The following is a 15,428-nucleotide window of genomic DNA, read 5'->3' on the forward strand; positions in this document are numbered from 1 at the left end:
GGAGGGGCAGTGCTGCCTGGAGTGGGCGGGGCATCCTCCTGCAATAGCATGCAAATTGACAGCACTGGATCTGGAAGACAGCCCCGCCCACAAGGGGTGAGGACCAAGTACCTGATGGATTGGAAAGAGGTGTCCAGTCCGTGCTGCAGTTTGTAGGAGCAGCCAGTGTGAGCTAAGATACAGAGACGCTACCCGTTGTTGTGAGGTCTGGTGACTGCGTGTGTGAGACATGTATGTGTGTATAGGACATGTATGTGTATGTCTGAGATGGGAGCAGCCTGTCAGCCCCTGGCTGTTAGAATACCTGGGCAGACCCGGTCTATGTCTGAAAGGAATCGACCCAGCCCACCTGGGAATTTCCCGGGTCTCAGGTGTAGTGTGAAAGGGGGTCTTGAGTAAAAACCCGGGTCTGAGCAGGGAAATTCCCGGGTCGTATGTCTGAAAGTTATATAAGCAGCACCAGGCAGAAGGAGACGTCAGAAGAGCAGCTTACAATCTGCAAGGAGAACCCGTAGGATACTGTAAGCCAATGCCATACCCCCCCCCCCTCCGGCCAACAGGATACCAAATTAATCCCTTCCCCTCATGGGAATAATAAGTCTTCAAAAGAAAAACCTCAAAGAGGAAATATAAATGACTGGTCATCCAGCCTAAAGAATACTGACAAGTGCAATGATTTAGGCATCACTTCTTAGCAAAGGAAAACAATATATAATATGTGCGGTCAGGTCTTCTGGTGTTTTCTTCCTCTAGCGTTTCTCACTGAGCCGATTACACATACCATGGGAAATAGTGCGAGGCAGGGAGACCTGTACTGGCTACTCCATCACTAATATAACATTAGCATCTCAGCAATTGTTTATTAACATAGCACCTAAATACTACACATCGCTTTACAGTGCCTTTCCAACTATGGTCAGGTCTGTCTAACACGGATCCCGCAAGTATGGTTTTTGGTCTGCACGAGAAAGACAAGAACACTAGGACGAAACCCGCTCAATCACGAGAACAACATACAAACTCCACACAGATGGGTTCTAGTCCGACTAGGGCACTATCACCCCAGTGCTTAGAGACAGCAATGCTAAACAATGCGCTTCCTAACCATGGAAACTAAAATACATAAACCCAGCACAGACAGAAGTATCGGTGGATATAAAATTGATGTATTTTGTTATAGAAAGAATTTGTAAACCATTCCAAATGTGAACTTGCTGGTGAAAGGGATTGATACTGAATTGCACAATAGTGGTCCCTGAAAGCAGAGAGAGTAATATCAGATGTACAAGGCGCTATGCCGATTTAACACAGTGGCAAGCAGTGAAACCAATCAACAATGTAACAAGTAACTTGCCAGGTTCTGGCTTTCAGAGCAGTGCAAATTTACATCTGAGAAGACAAGTGTAAAGAGTGCAATAAAATTAATTACAAACCCTGCACTTTTGCTAATGAAATTATAAATAACACTACACAGCAGAGTCGCGTTACACCGCAGACATAGAGGAGACGGGCACTACATGGACTCTATGCCCACCGGTCATTGTTATTAAGAGCAGGCGGTAACGCGCATTGCCACATACCCAAACACTGGCTTCCGATGATATTTAAGAAGAGTCCTCTTGTCGAACCAATCCACTCACTTCCCTGAGAGCAGCCCCGCTGTTACCCACTGGCTCTTTAACAAGATGGAGGATGATATGTGCGAGTAGAGGGAGAGGCAGAGAGCGGCAACGGGGGAGCATATCCTCCATGTCAGTAAATTAATGGCAAGTATGAGACTTGAGAACTGTCCATTACGCCGCCAGTGAGAGCTCTCGGCAATGACACACTAAACAAAACGTACAGCTTCTACACCTAGCCTAATGTGACAGGGAGGTGGACATAAGTGTCCCCCAGGTGCACAGCGCAATATAATGTAACCCCGAGCATTCGGGGAAGCTGTGAGCAGAAGGCTTCAGGTCTAGTTTTTTGCTCCTACACTTTCACATCCATTAAATGCAGCACTAGAACGTTTCCCGGCACATCAAAATATCTATCTCATGCAGACTCTCTTTAGGACTCTGCACACTACACCTGTGGTCATTTGGGGATACCAGGTTACTGTCCACTCTTACCTCCCAGAGCTAGCTGGCCAGCCCGAAGGCAGCCTTGTGTGCCATAACCTGGTACCTCTATGGGTTTGTAATCACTTTGAAAAACAGCTGGTATGTACAACTGTACCTAATGAACTATTACAACAACCAGACTAACACGTATAAACAGCTAGTAATTCACCACAACAACAAACAACCGGACCAAAAGGGTCTATAGACACCAACTCCTTTGGAGCGACAACAGATTTAACCTTTTAGTTCCGCTCCTGTATTCATGAGAGAGGGATCCAGTCCTCTGTCCTCCCACTTTTGGTAGTTACAGAGTATGACAAAGTCCATGGAGGCTATGAAGATCCGACTGCAGGAACAATCCTGGACAAACTCAACAGGTGTCATTACTGTCGCGAACAAGAAGAGAACACTAGCAGCAAGAGGTCTCTCGAGCCTGGTCCGTTTTCCACGGTGAAGTGTCTATGGAAGAGGTTCCCAAACGCGGTTCTCAAGGCACCCCAACAGTTCATGTTTTAGAGCTATCCATGGCTAAGCACAGGTGGTTAAATCAAATTGACTGAGGTACTAATTAAATCACCTGTGGTCTACCATGGAGATCTCTAAAACCTGAACTGTTGGGGAGCCTTGAGGACCGCGTTTGGGAACCTCTGGGCTATGGTATAGATGACACTTCCCAGCCAGATTGGGGGCCTGTTTATCAGGACACTGTCCGCCTCAGCGGGTCCCACTGGGGTAGTCTGCTCTGGGACGTTTGAGGGAGCTCTATGGAAAGAGCAGGGTGGTAAATCGCCTTAGGAGCTGGAGCATTACCCAGATTAAACCTCAGTTTGATTTTTTCTATGAAGGATGACCTCTGGGCTGACTTGCGTTAACACACGGTCAACTGCTCGCTGGTGCAGTCCTCTCGCTGTGCCTAACCAAACCAACTGGACAACATTTTAGAAAAGAGTAATTATGTTAACATCCTAAGACCTACTAGCCATATGAAATACAAATCATACTACAGTACCTGAGAAAGGAGACAACTCAGAATGAACTCTTCTTTTTGCACAATACCCAAAAGCCATCTACATGTGCATTGGAATCCAGCATTTTACATGGCGCACCAATGATAATCCCACATAGCAATAACTATGCAACGTAACTGAGAAGTCAGAGGGACTACACCACACCAAACAAGGATGAACCTGGTACCAATACACACTCATCTACACGAATCACCGAAGAGTACTGTAGGGGAATGGCAGAGTCAGGACAGCGTTTGCACAAACTTTATGCGATACGTGGCATATATAAAACACATAAGACTTTAGCGTCATACCAAAAAAAAAAAAAAAACCCACAGCACTATAGTACAGACATTACTGTTCTTAGGGCAGCACAATGCAACATTTTACTATATCTTTAGGAGACATGAACTTTTTTTGTTGGTGGAATAGCGTATCATAGAACACAAATTAGATTTGGGGTTCTGTTTCCTCCTTGCTGCAACATCAGTCACAGTAAAAGTCAGTCCGCTGCCTAAGAAATTAAACACATATAAACTTCCCACGTGCACAAAGCCAGATGTGGTGGCCTAAGGAACCGGGTTCTCTTCATCACAGGTAGAGGAGAGGCTCAGTGATATACAGACAACTAACTCACTTAGATGAGCCATATCTTGTTACACTTGCTCATCAAATGATAGCAGATCACTACGCACCAGTGTTATTATTTGTACACATGCAAAAAAGACTAAAAACTAAAGCTATGTGACGTTGCAGCATACACAGAGAAAAGGAGCACTCGCAAAATAAGGTTTTCTATACATTTTTCGCATTCTGCGTCTGCCGACACATTGCTGACAGGAGTACGCAGTGTTAGGGTGTGTAAATAGCGCCTAAAGTAGGCACCAGTAGGTTCCAAGAGACAGACAGACAATATAAAGCAGAGGCTGTGTTTTGACAGGAACTATAAATGGCATTTTAATAGGAAACTGCTAATATAAGACACCTGTGACATGTCGCTGGTTCCATTGCATTCCGCACATACGGAGATCAGAGATACACCAGGTATGAAGGGACAGCCACACTCGCTCGCTCTGATGTGGTGGATTGGTGATTAAGGGGGACTATAGAAGTAGGAGCTGAAAATTCATTACGATGGAGATATAGTAACCCATCATTCTGTGACAGGCGACCACTACTGTTTACGCCAGTTTAGAACCACAAAAGGCACTTTGAAATAGAAGCCTCTTACATTGTACACAACAGAAACATAGTACATCACTCATGTAAATCTGTTGCTGTATGACAATTGTGAACTAACAGAGGTGACCTGTCATCTCATAGCTGAACGCCTCAGAGATACGGGCGCACGGCCTGCTGCCGTTTCTGGGCGAGGAGGGGCAGCAACGGCCTCGGTTTCCAAAAATGGAGGCGTGCCGCCGCCATTTGGGAGAGGCCGGGATCTCCGTCAGCTGATGGGAGATTTCCTGGCCTCTTCTCCTGAGCTGCGATGGTCGGCCTGCATGACCCCATGGTTACGCAGCAGGCCAAGGATCACACAGATGATCTGATGCTGCATGTATGAATGCATTAAGGCATGATGCCTCCTGCTGCATTAACATAATAGCAAGGATGGATTTGCAAAGCTGCTTGTGTGCGACTTCGCAATTCCGTCCTTTGCTAAATCAGGCCCAAAGCTCGTACTGATTAGGCTACTAGTGAAAGAAGGGAATGGAAAGCAGCTGAAGGGGACGTGCTTTCACTTCTAAAAGGGGGGTTGAGAACTGGTGACGTATTTAAAAAATCACTGCTGTAAAGGCTTCCTATACGGGACGTAGTCAGCATCCGGCGTGCGGGATGCTGGCGGTCAAAATACCAGGGGTTAGGGGGAGGTTAGGTTTAGGGTTAGGCACTAAGGGGTGAGAGTTAGGTTTAGGCACTAAGGGGTGAGGGTTAGGTTTAGACACAGGGGAGATTAGGGGTAAAGGTTAGTGGTAGGATACTTACCTAATGGTGTCGGGACTCTCATTTTCGGCATGCCGCTGTCGGTATTCTAACCGGCGGCATCCCGACCGCCGGGATCCCATATACAACCCATCCTACATGCAAAAAGCGAGCGCTCGCTCTGAATGAGGGCAGCAGTTTTTTTTTTTTTTTTAAAGCCGGCCTCCTGGCCACTTGCTAAGCTGTGGGTGACCACCCACAGCTTTAGTGAGCGGCCAGGTGATGGTTGCGATGGTCTTGACCATCGCGACCATTGGGGCTTGCGACGTGACCCTTGTGGTAGGGTCTCGTCTGCCGCAAGCCCCTGTGAGCTTTCGGCTCTAATAAAGCCGGAAGCTCACTACTGACATCACTCGTTACTTATTGGGCTGTGTGTCTCACGGGCAGAGTCAATTTGCCGCGGTGTTTACGGCGTGGGTAAAGTTCCGGATTTAACGCTCTATTCAATTACTATGCATTTTCCCCACTTGATAAACCAGTGGCTAATGCGCATTAACCTATAGATTAATATGCAATCTATGGGCTATCGCATAACATAACACCCTTAGCGGAGTATTGTACAGCCCATATCACATGCCATACAACACTGGGCGAGACAAGCCTCTGCCAGCGCTCACACCAGGACAATGTTCATGTTCCTGGCAATACATAGCATTCTGCACCAATCAGAACTTGTTTAGTAGGAGAAAATAAAGGAGATGTAAATACAATACAGGCATAATAGGGGAAACATTTCCTTAAGAGAACCTAGCAGATTATGTACTAAATTAAAAGGTCTATTCCATTTCATTCTTTAGCTGCAAAGCCAAGGTGACAAATTGGTGCCCAATTTGGTGACAAAAGGTAAAAACGATTTAATTAGCGCCATTCACTCGGTTGGCAGGAGCAATGCGCTAACACAAAATGCATGCGTGTTTGATTGACGTGCACCCGCCAGTTGTGGATGAGAAAGTGCACACACACACCAATGATACAGGACACAACAGGATGAGCTAAAAACTGACTAAGAACAAACAGAGCCCGCATGACTTGCTTTAATGATGTATGGACAATGTAAATAAAAAGTAAAGATTATGGGGGGTATTCAATTTGGAGGAAAAAGTCCATGCTGGACTTTTCGCTCCACATCGGTGGTTTTGACAGGGATAAAGTATCTGGCGCATGCCCACTTTATCCCCGTATTATATTAGGAATCAGCGATAACGGGGGCCGGAGGAAAGGTAAGTATCGAAAAAAATTCAGGAATTTTCAGGAAATGTTCGTGGGACCCCCCTAAAGACGTCCAGACATGGGGGATCACTATGGGTACCCCCCTTTTTGCCTGCTGAAGGGAGTCGGGGGTTATTAAATAGCCCCGGCAGGTGCATAAATGCGCCTGGAAGAAGGTGGTGAAGAATAGCACTTAGTTATTTTTCCCCCCAAAAAAGCTATGCCCATCAAATTTGGGGTACATGAAAATGGGTGCAAGCTAATTTTTAAGTCCCTAAAATTATTTTTGCAAATTCTTAAAAAACTGCACCAGCCGCTACTACCCACAATAAAGAAAACACCTGCCGCACGCTTGGGAATGCCTCTGAATTCAAAATCACTATTTTAGAAGCGAGTTAAATATTTTTTTTTATTTTTTTTACCCTTTAAAATGATCCAGTTTTTTTTCTTTTTACTTTTTTGACACAGATTATTTTTAGGGGACACTCCCAGGGGTGCAGGCTATTTTTTTTTTTTTAAAGCCTGCACCCCTAAACCCCAATTCTGCACTTTTTTTTTTTTTTTGTAAAACATGGTGAAAAGTTATCCCCGTTTTTTAACAAAGACTTATCGCACCGGCGAAAGATTTTTGAAATTGATTAAAGGGATAATCCAAACAGGCGGAAATGTCGTCATCGGCGATAAATTATCGTCGAAGCGGCTTTTCGCAGCCAAATTGAATACCCCCCTTAGAGTGGAGCTAGAACAGATATATTGGCCGATCAATTGATCGGGCAATATATTTGGTGCCCGTTGGCCAGTGTGTACCAGCAATATGTCTGAACGACGTCGTTCACAGACATATGGCGTCGGCTGAGCTGCACAGCCGATGGACAAATATTTCCGCAGATATTTCTATCGGCAAGTGCGCACATGCAGCGGCAGCCGCGGGGAGGGGGGCAGGACACGCCCCCCATGCCAGCGGGACCCGCGGTCACAATCAGATGATGGTCGTTCAGTGTGTATGAACGACCATCATCTGCAGATATATCTGTACAGTGTACCCATCTTTAGGGGTATACTTTCTAAAGTGAGTGTTTAGAAATGGATATGTGGCCCATAGCAACCAATCAGATTCTACTTAACATTTAACTAGCACCTTCTAGAAGATAATAGCTAGAATCTGATTGGTTGCTATGGGCAACATCTAATCTTCTAACTCCTCTCACTTTATTAAATATACCCCTAAATCTGCTTCACACGGTGCAATGGTTGCGTCACAGGGCAATATGGTTCCGTCTGTAGTTGGATTTTCTTCTAACTATAAATCAGGTTCTTGCTTCTAGCGATTCTCATGTCCACAACATATTATACCTAGCCAGAAACAAGATTAAAATAACCAGTACACATTAATCATAAACCTGTGGCAGGGAATGCTGGCATGTGTAGTCCCACAGCAGATGGAGCGCCGCATGTTGCCTACCCATGTCCTAAGATCAGGCCTAGCCAATCTGTGCCTCTCCAGCTGTTGTGAAACTACAAGTCGCAGCATGCTTTACCAGCTGATCGGTGGGAGGGTATGCTGGGACTTGTAGTTTCAGCTGGAGAGCCACATGTTGGCCAGGCCTGTTGTAGATGAAGGAACGTGGCTTTCCACCTGATGCTCAATTCTGCAATGCTCTCTGCTTATCGGCCACTCAGACAGGTTATCAATAAGACATCACTAGCCTCTGCGTAACCATTGGACCCGGTGTAACCACTATCAAACTTTACTCCAACACCAACATATCCTCTTGGTGCTAAAGGAACTCTCTATAAGGGGAATGCTAGGACTATGCAGGATTTTTATATATATATAACACTTAAAGGGCGGAGTTCAATTCAGCGTGATGCCGAACAGCCCTGAGAGAGAGCTCCCGCAGCTATTCAATTCAGCGCGCTCTTAAGTCGGAGAATGCCGGTTCTCGCGACTTAAACCTGGGTGTTTAGTTGCGAGAACCAGTATACTCTGACTAAAGTGCCGGCCGCGAGGCTGTTAGCGCCACGCTAAGCTGACAAACAGTGGCGCGCCCGGCACTTTTTGTCAGATTTTCTCCTCGCATCCCCAACAAGGGGTGCGAGAAGAAATCCTTTAGCCCGACTAAATATCACGAAGAATTGAAAACCCCCGAGAGCTATTTAGCGCATTGAATTGAAGTCCCCGCCAAAAACACAATATGAAAGCACTGTATGCACATATATAGCTTTATTTTAAAACAAAAAGCAAAAATAACATATACATCTGAGTGCAAAGCTTAAATCATAAATGTAAACCATACAATACTAAAATGCATATCAGGAACTATTATTACCTCCCAGGGAAGTAATTTATATGAAACAAAAAGGAGAAAAAAATAGAATCGACCAATATATATTTTTTACTTGATGAAATCCAGAAACTCTACATTCTGGTCAAACTATTGGGCAGATTCAATTTAATGCGATGCCCAACTGCGCACATATCGGCCATTTCATTACACACAAGGGAGCCCATATATCTTTGTTTATTGGTGGCTTAATCCCCGAAAACACACGTTTTCTGTGGTCAACGGCAAATATTAAATACCACCCATAATTAGCTGGCAAACGGATCGCCCGGAATCCACCTTGGCAGAGGCGGCCGCACATGTGCAGTCAGCGGGACAGCAGACGTGCAGCGACCCCCAGCAGCTCTCCGGGCACATCGCAGGGACGGGCCCCTTTCGGTGCCCCTGCGTTTGCCAGGTGATACATTCCGGCGCTATGATCGCATCTTGAAATGCGATCATGGGCGGTGATGTCACTGCCAGATCGCATTGCAAAAGCGATTATTAATAAATGGGGCCCAAGATCACACAGCAGTCCATAGCCGACTGATATTTCATGTCCATAGCAGCAAGGACTACAGTACATAAGTAACTAATAGGTAGCAGAGTCATTACAATGCATCAAATCCATCACCATAGCACGAGTATCAAACTACAGTACAAAAAATGTCCCTACTGCAAAGGTGGTTTACAGACAGGTAGCCCCGGTATAGAAGACCACTTGCCACAACTCGCAGCCTATTACATTGGGCTCGATTCAATTGAACGCAAGTTGAATAGCGCCGGGAAGGAGCTCCCAGAGCTATTAAATTCAGCGCGCTGTTAAGCCCGACTAAGGATTTCTTCTCTCATCCCTTCTGGGGTGCGAGTAAAAATCCGACAAATCTCCAGGCGCGATGCTGTTTTTTGCCCTCCGCGCGGTGGAAACAGCATCGCGCCGGGAAGTTTCGTCGGAGAATGTCCTTTCTAGTTACTAAACACCCTGTTTAAGGCCCGAGGGGCGGGAGAACGGGCATTCTCCGACCTAACAGCGCGCAGAATTTAATAGCTCCGGGAGCTCCATCCCTGCGCTATTTAATTCGTGTTCAATTGAATGGAGCCCAATGTAGCCTATCTAGGGTAATCCCTTAAAATTAATTCTAAGAGGAGTCTTTATATGTGTACAATAGCGGTTACATTTTGCTTAAAAGTAGTTACACTTAAACTTTGACAGATGCAGCTGCTGAAGCAATTAAAGTCCTCTGTAACAACGTGTGAATTGCATGCAACTGATGTATTAGAAGTAGCACAAATGTGTAGATGGCTGCATTAGGTTTTCGGCCATGTGCTCCCTGGCGTGGCCGGCCATCTGTGGCCCGTCCCTGGTGTTGCTGGAACGCTGTGTGGCCCGTAACTTGTGTTTATTGGCCATCTATGTGGCCCTATACCTAGTGTCACTTGCCAGCTGTCAGGCCCCTGTCCTTGGTGTCACTGGCCGGCTGTGTGGCCCCCTCCCCTGCTCGTCTGTGTGTGTGTGTATTCCTTCACTAGCCCTGACTGTGTAGCTGTGTGTATTTCCCATTTACCCTGACTGTTAACTGTGAGCACCCCCCCACCTTACCCCCTGCACTGCCGGCCCCTAACCTTCTCCTTGCCCCCAGTACTGCCCCAGCTGCTATCTTCCCCTACCCTTAGTACTGCCTCCCCTAACCCCTTCCTTGCCCCAGCTGCTATCTGCCATTGCCCCCTTCCTACCCCAGCACTACCTGCTCCTAGCCTCCTCCTTGCCCCCAGCACTGTCACAACTACTGTCTGCACTTACCCCTCCCTACCCCCAGCTATACCTGCCCCTACTCCCCTCTAACCCACACGTCTCCCTGCCTTTACCCCCAGCTCTACTCCAACTGCTAACTACCGCCTGCCCTCACCCCTATAATATGTGATGGGACCCAAAAACAGTGGAGTAGGACCCCAACTTTTTTAAAGTGAGGGTTCCCTGAGAGCCACTTTTTTCCGCTCAGCGCGATCACTAATAATGTGTTGTAATTATATACTGTCAGTTATTATAGATGACGCTGTGTTCCATGTGCATCACAGCATCACGAAGCTATTGGAGCGATTTGAAAGTTGTTAGAAAACTGATGGCTCGTGATTGATGTTTGTAACACGTGTCCTGGCATAAAATATGCAGAGAAAAGACCTGCAGGCCTCAACTGTACTATAGTCTATAAAGGAGTCTTAGGTGTTTCCAATTCCCCGCTAGCACCAAGTAATAGAATTCCAAAGCGTCGCACCAATGAGAGAACCCCGGTGAGCTGTAACTCTACAACAGGCCATAAAAACGCTGCTCCTGTACAGAATAGTGTTGACTTAGCATGGTGCAATCACCCTGGAATAGTTCTGTGTGTACAATGGAACCAGCATCTCCAGATAATGGACATCAAGTACAGGCAACTCCCTGCTAAGGAGAGCTATAGCTAGGATACCAGCACAACAGGAGAGCGAGGGGGATGAGCCTTAGAAAGCGCATTAGCAAAGGGAACACGTTTTTCCGACTACAGGCTGGCTCTTACAGACCGTACACACCTGACAGTCACTCCAGGAACAGACTCGGGGGATATTTCCAAGAACTTCCAACAGACATGTGAGGAATGACAGCTGCAGAAGTGATTCCAATGCAACTTCTCCTTTTCTAAGATAATACTGTTGAACAGTTTATAAAAGATATGAGTGGTCCCTTTTTTACAAGTATATGCATGTGTGGAACACCTTAATGCTCCCCAGTAGGCAAATGTTACAATTGCCACATAACGGTGCAAAGTTTAATACGTTCATTGTGTAGAACGATATGTAACCATTAAGAGGGGGGAGGCAATTAAATTAGAAACGAACAAGCTGGAGTGCCATATAAGAGCTGGCAAAGGCACATCAGCTCGCCCCAGATTTCTGGATTTTAGTACACAGCCCTATGGGGCTGAGAACAAAATTCTGTGAGGTTCCTTACACCAAGCCCTGGCAGCTAAGTGGGTTAAAATACACACCCCTACCTAAATCTGGCCTGTGAGAAACACAAGATGGCAAGCGTGCGATATTCCCAGGAAAAGAGGAACCATACGACTACTTCAGCTTCCTAAGCTGCGCAAGCTGAAATGCCAGCGCTGAGGACAGTAATACCACTTTTATGCCTAAATTCCGGGTCTGACCCAGTGGTTGGAACAGGGTTCCAAAGGGGATCAGACCAGGAATTTAGCCGGCGCCGAATATTCCCGAGCCGGCGCCGTTCACGACGGAGCCAGGGCTGCAGTGAACTGGCTGTTCCGGCGTGGAAGTGGAGGCTTGAAGATGACGCAATCTCCAAGCGCAACTGAAGCCGGCCAATCGGCAGGCATACAGCGCGCTCCAGGTGACCCGGATCGCGCAATTTACACTGCAGGGTTTCACGGGTCATTCCCATGTTAAACCCTGCAAGTTACCTGGGTTGGATTGCTGGGTCACTCCACCCGGGGATCCAACCCTCTCCCCTTTTACACCAAGGAGCTACCCGGGTTATCCCTGCAATAACCCGGGTTTTAGTTCTGGTGTAAAAGGGGTATTACTGGCACAAGGTAGAGAGATTCTGCTTGTTGCAATTACATATCATCTTTGCATGAGAAGAGTTTGAGCATCTTTCGGGTATAAACACAGCTTGCAAATCATCCTAACAATCAGCAATTAATAAGGCACATAGGTAACTAGAAAGGTAAGCCATAGAGACTTGCACAAATCACCAGGGAGCACGAGCTGCCTTTGTCTATCAGGAAATTAATTAATACCAGCTAATTAACAGTTTACTGTCCAGTTATCATTGACGTAACAGGGATAAACAAACTGGAATATAAACTCTGGTTATATGTCCTGCATGCAAAGCATTAGCTCCCAGCATATCACACTTCCCTGGGTATTAACCTCATCTTACAGTGGCCTCCTCACCTTACCCCAGGGCAATAATTGACACCAAATGCTCTAATCACTTCTAATGAGTAAAACACATGACCCAACAGGGGTGACCCCCTGACTAGCAGTAAGTGAGCCTTTCACTCACCCTAGGTACACCTTCCTCAGTTTATGTTGACCTCACCTTATAAACCACTTCCTAAACTTATGCCCCCTCCTAACACAAGACTAGTCAGACTGTGTCCCCCACAGCTGCTGCTCCTGTCTAACACTATTTCCCTCACATTACCCCAGATGGCTGACAGACAGCGTAACCCTGTGTGTTCCCGTTGGATAGTCGAGCGCTCCCCACCTTATCCAATGGCCCAAATCTTGTCTGAAATTAAGTGACCCCCACAACGGGCACCTTCTGCCTGAGAGAGTGACCATCAGCACTTTACACCACAGGTGTTGCCTGAAAGTGACAATCACCTGATGCAAAAGCTCTTGACTAGCAGCAGAAGCCCCCACAAAAGTGCTGCCCCCTCCCCAACTGCATGTATGACCAGCAACATATGTACTGGTTCATGTATGACCAGGTAGGAACGTGTATAGAGCATAGTGTGACTGGGCAGGAGGAACGTAGGTAGAGTGTGGGGTGTACTGGCACATGGATGACTGGGCAGGAGAAACATAGGTACAGTGTGGGGTGTACTGGCACATGGATGACCAAGTAGGAACATGTATACAGCATAATGTGTACTGGCACATGTATGACTGGGCAGGAGGAACGTAGGTACAGTGTGGGGTGTACTGGGACATGTATGACCCAGTGATGTGCTGTGAGGTCAATGACTGGGGAGGCACACATGTATAAAAACAGTTTTTATATCAAAACTCTGGAGCATGACAGGTACTATAAGGGAGGGAGTATGACGGGAGGCTCTGCCTCCCCTGACCACACGTCCCTGGTATGGACAAGGGACATATATGACCAGGGACATGTGTAACTAGGAAATGTGGGCAGGGACACGCATGACCAGGAAACGCGCGCGGGCACGCATGACCAGGAAACGCGCGCGGGCACGCATGACCAGGAAACGCGCGCGGGCACGCATGACCAGGAAACGCGCGCGGGCACGCATGACCAGGAAACGCGCGCGGGCACGCATGACCAGGAAACGCGCGCGGGCACGCATGACCAGGAAACGCGCGCGGGCACGCATGACCAGGAAACGCGCGCGGGCACGCATGACCAGGAAACGCGCGCGGACACGCATGACCAGGAAACGCGCGTGGACACGGACACGCATGACCAGGGTCATGTATGAGCAGGAAACGTGTGTGCAGGGCCATGTATGACCAGGGTCATGTATGAGCAGGAAACGTGTGTGCAGGGCCATGTATGACCAGGGTCATGTATGAGCAGGGTCATGTATGACACACAGGCCAGGTTACCTTTCAGTGTGGGCAGCGGGGACAGCTCCACCAGGGCCCCCTGCCCCCGGAACTGGGACGAGCCCTGCGCCTGCTTCTGCCGCTGAGCTTTCCTCACCGACTTCCGCGTGAAGCCGTCCACTTTCTCCGAGGGGGAGACGGCCGACATGGCGGAGTGCCCGCTCCTTGCTCACAGTAATCCGGGTGTGCGGTGCCCTGCTCGGGTAACCGGCCCCTCTAGCTGCCCTGCTGGGAGCTCTCAGCCGAACTCCGCCCCGTCATCTTCTCCGGGGAACTTTTACCTCACAGCGCCGGCTCCATGGGCCGTGCGCTCGGCGCTGGGGCTGCGGGGAACCGGGAAGACCTGTGTGCCTGCTGCTGCCCGCACCGGAGGGACACTGACTGACAGCGAAGCCGGCCAATGGGGAGGCGCCGGCGACAGACTGACAGTGCGGCCGGCCAATAGGGAGACTGACTGACAGCGCGGCAAGCCAATGGAAGAACGGGGAGACTGACTTGCAGGGCGGCAGACCATCGGGGAGACTGACTGTCAGCCCAGCCGACCAATAGAAGGGCGGGAGCACTGTGACGGGCGCGGCATGCTATCGGCTGAATGGAGATTCACGATCCTGGCCGGAAGGGGGCAGCCGGGAGCTGGGGAGGGGCGTGGCGCCCACAGTGACGTCTAAATAACACATTAGTAACAGGAACCGCCCGGCGCCCAGAGGTGGGAGCGGCAAGTTGTCATGGAGACGGAGATGACGCGACATAGACAGGAGCGCCAGCCAATGACAGGCCTGCTGGACGGGGCCTGACCTATGAGGTGCGTGTGTGAGATTTCCAGACCAATGAACGCTGGCCGGGGGCGTGACAGGGTGAGCAGCGCCGCCTACCTTACTATAAAAACAAAATACACTCACATTCTCCTCTTACTCTTAGGGGCCCATTTACCAAAGTGTATACTAAGTATCCCCCGTATGTATGAAGGGATTCAGTATGACTGACCGCCGGCCGCATGGTTCAAATCCTGACAGCGGCATCCCGGCAGCAGTGAAAATCCCGATCGTCCCACGGTAAGTATTTCCTACCGTATTCTACCCCCTAACCCTCTCTTAGGGGTGCCTAACCCTAATCTCCCCACAAGTGCCTAACCCTAACCCCCACTCTAAGTGCCTAAACGTAACCCCACCTTCCCCGCCGCCTAAACCTAAGTCCCCCCCCGGGAACCCTAAACCTTCCCCCCCTGCCCCCCGCGGTTGTCTGAGCCTGGCTTACCTTTGATCGGTAAGCCGGGTGTCGGGCTCCTGGCGCCGGTAACATGACAGGCGCCTGTCATTTAACCCCTTGCCGGGATTCGACAGTTGGGAAGCCGACGGTCGGGATTCCGTCCGTCGGCTTCCCGTATGAAGGAGGTTCCTCAGCAGGATCTCCGATACCTGCTGTGATCGCTCCATTGCCGCTGGCAGCCGCCT

The 15,428-nt window shown here is 48.5% G+C and overlaps 1 protein-coding gene across 1 annotated transcript in view; it reads right to left on the reverse strand.

Moving 5' to 3' along the window:
* The window catches only part of PPP2R5A (protein phosphatase 2 regulatory subunit B'alpha), a 95,899-nt gene extending 81,476 nt beyond the window's left edge, over window positions 1–14,423 (reverse strand). The window contains exon 1 of the mRNA XM_088458324.1: window positions 13,978–14,423. Coding sequence (XP_088314450.1) covers window positions 13,978–14,125 — 148 coding nt within the window. The 5' untranslated portion in view covers window positions 14,126–14,423. The remainder of the gene's footprint in view (window positions 1–13,977) is intronic.
* Window positions 14,424–15,428: the final 1,005 nt, after the last annotated feature.

This window comes from Taudactylus pleione, unplaced genomic scaffold (genome assembly GCF_031769625.1).
Source record: "Taudactylus pleione unplaced genomic scaffold, aTauple2 ptg000825l, whole genome shotgun sequence".
NCBI lineage: Eukaryota > Metazoa > Chordata > Amphibia > Anura > Myobatrachidae > Taudactylus > Taudactylus pleione.